Consider the following 6,142-nt stretch of genomic DNA (forward strand, 5'->3'; position numbering starts at 1 on the left):
GAACAAGAAAAAGGGATGAATTGACACTACTCTTTGTACATATTAAAGGCAGCGTGATAGCAGATTTCAGATTTGCCTGTGGTGAACAATTTGGGTGAATATGTGCACAGTGCAAGTACTCTGAGAACTCACAAGTTCACACAATGAAGCCAAATGCCAGTCTGCACCACCCAAGCCCTCCTAAGTGGTCCTGGATACAGAACCTTTGATACAAGCTTGGCTGCATACAGAGCAGCCAGCAATAGCTGCCAGTTTAGCTCTTTAGGTTTCTTAACCAGTATTCTGGAGCATGTGACTCCCCTGTTGTACCATCAGTTTCTAGGTTCAGCATAAAGTGAGCTGTCAGGAAGGACAGAAAGATGGTCGGGAAGAAAAACTGGGAAAACGCTGCTCTTTCTTAATAGGCAATAATTCTTTCGAGCTACAGGCAAATAGACACAACAAAATGTTAAACATGCAAGTTAAACAAAAGCCTCCCTTTTCTCGGCTGATAATTGAGCTGGGCCACTTCAGCCAAGGCATTTATCTTCCCAGCCTACGTTCTGATAACCCATTTTAAACAAATCCACCCTAACTCAGCATGTACTCCCACTGCTAGATAAAAAGTTGGGTGGAATATATGGGAAGTCTTATCAACAAAAATAAACAAAGTTGACAACAATATGCTTAAAAACTCTGCCTATATAAATGCTGCTGCTAGCACCTAGGACTTTTTTTCAGCCAGAACTCAGTTCCGGCACCTCTCAGGTGAGTGCCATTGCTATTATAAGAGAACAAGGGAGGTATTCATGGTGAGTTTCAGCACCTTTTTTCTAGAAAAATAGCACTGCTGGCACCCATTAGTAATCTGTACCCCTCATTCACCTCCAGGGATTGCTCACCTTTTTTACACCTGGAAGAAGCATAAACCAAGTAACAAGGCTTCCGAAAGCTAGAACACGTCACCAAGTTATAGTAGCAACAGGTGAGTACAAAATCTGGCTCAATGTGTTTATGCTCCCAGGTAGCAAAAAAATGATGGGTTGACTTGCTTCCTTTTGCCCTAGAATCTGATTTACAAAAGAGAGTAGGGCTCCAGTTAATTAATCACATCAATCTTATTAGTTGCTCACTATAACAAATTATCCAAGTGATATACAAAAACATTCAGAGCTGAAAAGGCATAAGGCATTTGCTAGCACTGTGATCACTATTTCCAGTTGGGTCAACAACCCTAACACAAAACAAGTGTAAGTGCACTCCTAAGTGCACTTAAGATTAAGTCCAGAGTTGTTGCTCCTCTGGTCAGTTTCATAACCAATTGTTCTAGGTCACAGTCAATCTGAGTATCTAGACCTCTTTGTCATGATCAGATCACACATGTACACAAGTCTACGTGAGGGTAACTGAAATTACACATCGCTATGGCACTTCTTCCTTTGGAAGCTTACTTGATTTCATTCTCCATATAAAGATCACCTAGGCATTTTGGTCAGGGAGACAACATTACGTTCCAAGTACTAAATTACTCTTGGGGTCCAGTATCTCCACCCACAGCAATTCTGTGGAAGAGTCTGCTTCTTTGGGGATTTCTGCTTTGCTGAACTTTAATATACAGAGCAAGACCACCTCTGGTATATGGCTGCTGATCCTTCCTATGTAGCCTGTATCCAGAGATGAGTGTCCTGTTCCACTCTTCCATCTCTCCATTCCACCAGGTTTTGATTATGTCCACTGTGCTCTCCTTTGAGATGAAGCCCTCCAGTTTGCCCAGCTTGACTCAAAGGCTTCTAGTCTGGGCATACTATGATTACCGTATTTTTCGCTCTATAGGACGCACTTTTTCCCCTCCAAAAATGAAGGGGAAATGTGTGTGCATCCTATGAAGTGAATGCAGGCTTTCATTGAAGCCTGGAGAGCGAGGGGGGTCGGTGCGCATCGACCCCTCTCACTCTCCAGGCTTCAGGAAGCTATCAGCAAGCCTTCGGAGCGCGGCGGGAGTGCCCGCCGCGTTCCGAAGGTTTGTGGATAGCAGTCTGCAGCCCAAAGCCCGGGGAGCGCTGTGCAGTGCACCCCAGGCTTCGGGCAGATATCCGCAAGCCTTGGGAGCCGGGAGGGAGATCCCGCCGGGCCCCCAAGGCTTGCGGATAGCAGCCTGCATACCGAACTGGTTTGGAGCCTGACGGTGGGGAAAGCAGCACTTCTCCCCACCGCCAGCCCCACAAGCTCGGGGGACAGCGGGGAGGCGGAGCGCCGCCTTCCCGCTGTTCCCTGACCTGGTCTTTGGGGCTGGCAGTGGGGGAAAGCAGTGCTCAGCACTCCTCCTCCCCCACCAGCCCCAAAGAGCAGGTCTAACCATTTTCTTGGTTAGAAGTATTTGGGGTACCAGGCAAAAGTCCCAGTTCACCCTTTGCAAATCAGTTTTGTGATACAGAGCCCAAATTATATAAACTGATTAATTTGCATTGAATGATTGTGATTTTATAATGTTCTAATTTAAACAAGTCATGCAATTTAAATAAATCATAGTAAAGTTTTAATTTAAACAAAAGTGTAGGAGGACCCTGCTAAACATCAGGGTGGACTCTCTTTCCTTGGATGATTTTAAGCAGAGGTTGGATGAACATCTGTCATTTATGATCTAGCTGAGATTGCTACATTGCAGGGGGTTGGTCTAGATGACCCTTGGGGCCCTTCAAATTCTACAATTCTGATTCTATGACCCAGCATCAGGCATATGAAAGGAAGATCATAGTTTTAATTTAGTTTTCATTCTTGCTTGCCTTGCCCTCACTCTAGCAAACTGATCTCTCTCTTTCTCTCTCAATCTCTAACCATTAAACTGTGCTTTGTTGACTGCAAGTTCCTAATTCTCTAGCCTTTTTTAAATCTTCAGTTGTTTGTCAACACACATCAAAGTGTCCTTATATATTTCAGAAAGGATTAGCAGGAAGGACACGGGCTGGATTAGAAGGGGTGAGGAACGGCTGTTCATTAGCAAGCAATCATCTTCTGGAAAGAAAAAAATAATGCTTATGATTAAATGAACAGAATTTGAAGAAGTCAATTTTAAATCTAGCTCAGAAGCGCAAACGGATCAAAGGAGGGAATGTAAATATACCCCTTAGGCCATGACTTGTTTTGGAAATTCAGAATAACCTATTTCATTTGAAATGCATGGACGTCCCTCAGTTGAAATCCTCTTGACCAAACCAGTATAAATATCAAACTGTGGACTCTCAGCTGCTCTTACATAGCACATCACTGGCATTTCTATGGGACAACTTCTAGCGATTGTGGGTGAGAATCTGACTTTGCAGGCCCCTTCAATCTCATCTTGTCAGTTATGTGTGTTATGCTCTGCATTGTTCTGTCTGGTTTTATGAAAGTAGAGCAATAAATTAAGCAATTCCTGCCTCTCAAGTTCTTTGCTTTAATTTAAATGACAACATATTATACCTTTGCAGCACATTATTTCCCTCAAAGAATTCTGGGCACTGTAGTTTCTTAAGGGTTGCTGGGAATTGCAACTATGTGAGGGATAAACCACAGTACCCAGAGGTTTTGGGGGTGGGGTGTGCTTTGAATGTACTTTGTAAATAGAGGGTGGGGAATGGTTTTCACATTGAGTGTTGTATTTCCTCATGGAACCCTCTGGTGCCAGTAGTGGACAGAGCCACAAGCAAAAATGAGTTGGGCAGTGGACATGACTCTTTCTACAGTGGGCTACATTCCAGCCAAAGGTTTCCACAACACACACACCCCTCCATCCAGGCAAGAAAGACCCATTCCCAAATATTCAAGGACACCAGTGTGAACAGGGCTGGGCAAAGAGTCTAAGGGGCTGTATAGCGAGAGGGCTAGAGAGCATCATTTATGCCTTCAACCTGAGATTCCCCATACCTGATCTAAATACTGAAGGCATGAAAACCATACGTAGGGAGCCTCCACAACACTAATCAATTATGGCATTTCTGGTGGAGTGGTGAATTTGTAATAGAGGAAATCATTAGGCACATTTTACAAACCAATCCAATATTGCTCCTCTTATGAATCTATGACTTGGCCCTGGAGCCCTTATTGTATCCTGTCCATGGCCTTCGCAAACCTGGTACTCATCGGTTGCCATCAACTCCAGCCAAGACGGCTGAATAAAGACTCCACAGTGTTGCTATTGGTTGCAGCCAGTCAGGAAACAGGCCTGCACTGCAACACATCTATAGCGTGCTCCATAAAACTCATGACACAAACCACCATGGAGAATTGCTTTAGCTGGGAAGCCCGCTCAACAAAGTAATCTTTCTGAGGGGCAAAGCAAGAGTAACAGGTTTTAGGAGACATGGCAACTGGGGTCCCCCCGCCCCGCTTTATAAACTAATGTGAAAATCATGTCTGTTGCACGTATTGTGTGAATCTTTACAGAAAGACATTCTGGTCATCTTCTCCATCCCTTGATAGCATTTTATTTCTTACCTTCAATAACAGTGCTCTTGATTTTTTCTCTTTCCTGCGTTGCATCCATCAGCCTCCAGAGTGTAACATACCATTTTGACATTTTCTGGTATCTTTCCTATGGCTCTGATTACTGATTTGCATCCTGTAAAAACACACACTGCATTTTTTTGTTCCCAATTTGTAATCACAATAATAAAAAGGCTGTTCTTATGTGTGTGGAACTAGTATGAATATACAGCGAACTGACTGGCCATGTGGTCCAAGAGCAAAAAGAATAGCATTGATTTATATTTCACTTGCCATTTTTCTCCTGGTGCAGCACAATCGCATATTACATGCATTTCACTTATGTGATATCAACTATAGGCAGTTGAATTCCCACAAGTTATAAGCGGAGTTGCTGCATGGAGAGGGCCTTGCTTGAGAAGCAACTCGGTGAGCTTAAAAAGCTCACTGCACTACATTTTCCTGGAGCAAAATTTAAACTCTCTACTTTTGTTTCCTGAGCAAGGCTCCCAACAAGATCTCACAGGAACTTGGGCAGCCCCAAAAGACCTTGTGAGAGCATCCTGGGTCTGCTGGAGCTCGCACAGGGGTTCAGTTCTAAGGGTTTGGGTATTATGCATTTTTGCATATACACAGAACCCTTGGAATTGAACCCTGCATAAGATACAATCATACTGTATTATGTGCTGTCCCACCCACCCCAGACCACGTTTTCTTTTGAGTTGTAAACATGTGGCCTGCCCTGCCCCTCACCATCAAGAAAGATTCACATTTCTAAAAATACGGACCATTCTTTTAAACAAAACAGAACGCTGACTGCTTAGGTGTTCACAAACATGGGCCACCACAGAAAACACTCACAAAATGTAAGTAAGAATCGGGTGCTATTACATCAGAAGTTCAGAAGCTGTTTGCTCTCAGGGTGAAAAGGATCACTCTGTTAAGGGGTCTCTGCATCATTTCTTTACACGACTTATGCCAACACTCGTCATTCATGGTGGGAGAAAATGTTATGCCGTTTTAAGGGGCTGGCTTTTTACACTTTTTTGAACACCATATCCTGTCCATTACATGTATGGGGACAATTTGATGGGTGCTGCTCTCACACCCCTACTTCCATTTTTTTCTATCAACAAAAAAGAAAGGGTGCACTTTTCCCAGCAGTTGGTGCTGAAGGCATGTTCACAGAGCAGAAGTACTCTTGCCCAGAAAAAAACAAAAAAAAGTTAAAAATAAAAACAAAATTTGCCCTTGTACAGGAAGCAGGAAAGGAAAAGGGAACGAATGCTTGGCTTCCAAAGAAGGAAGGAAGAAAGGAAGGCTGCTCTTTTGTGCAAATTGGCATATCAGAAAATCTGTATTTCAAAAATACTGTTTCTAAAAAAAGGTGTGCATGCACAAGTAAACAATCTTTGCCTCCACACCTACAACAGATGTCAGAGTTGCTGGTGTATTATTTTTTGCAGCTCTTTTATGCAAATCTCATAGATAGCTAGTATTTTTTTTTTTATGTTTGTTTTAAGATGCATGCCCACAGGTAAACATACCAAGGCGCATGCCCACAAAAGATCTCTGGCTCCTGGAACGTATGGTGTGTAGGGTGCACTCATTGCGCGAATGGAAGAACAACACACAGCGCTACTGTATCCCTTCAAGCATCACCCACTAGCATGAATGGGAAACAGACAGGTTTGGGAGGCAT

At 43.4% G+C, this 6,142-nt stretch overlaps 1 protein-coding gene across 3 annotated transcripts in view; it reads left to right on the top strand.

Annotated features, from left to right (window-relative positions):
- Positions 1-3,396, top strand: part of ASIC4 (acid sensing ion channel subunit family member 4) — a 204,737-nt gene extending 201,341 nt beyond the window's left edge. For all 3 annotated transcript variants that reach the window (XM_083432026.1, XM_083432028.1, XM_083432027.1), the window contains exons 10-11: positions 871-964; positions 2,917-3,396. In XM_083432026.1, the coding sequence (XP_083288152.1) occupies positions 871-964; positions 2,917-3,026 (204 nt within the window). In that variant the 3' untranslated portion in view covers positions 3,027-3,396. The remainder of the gene's footprint in view (positions 1-870; positions 965-2,916) is intronic.
- Positions 3,397-6,142: the final 2,746 nt, after the last annotated feature.

The sequence above is a fragment of the Podarcis tiliguerta genome (genome assembly GCF_965153285.1).
Source record: "Podarcis tiliguerta genome assembly, chromosome: 1".
Taxonomy (NCBI): Eukaryota; Metazoa; Chordata; class Lepidosauria; order Squamata; family Lacertidae; genus Podarcis; species Podarcis tiliguerta.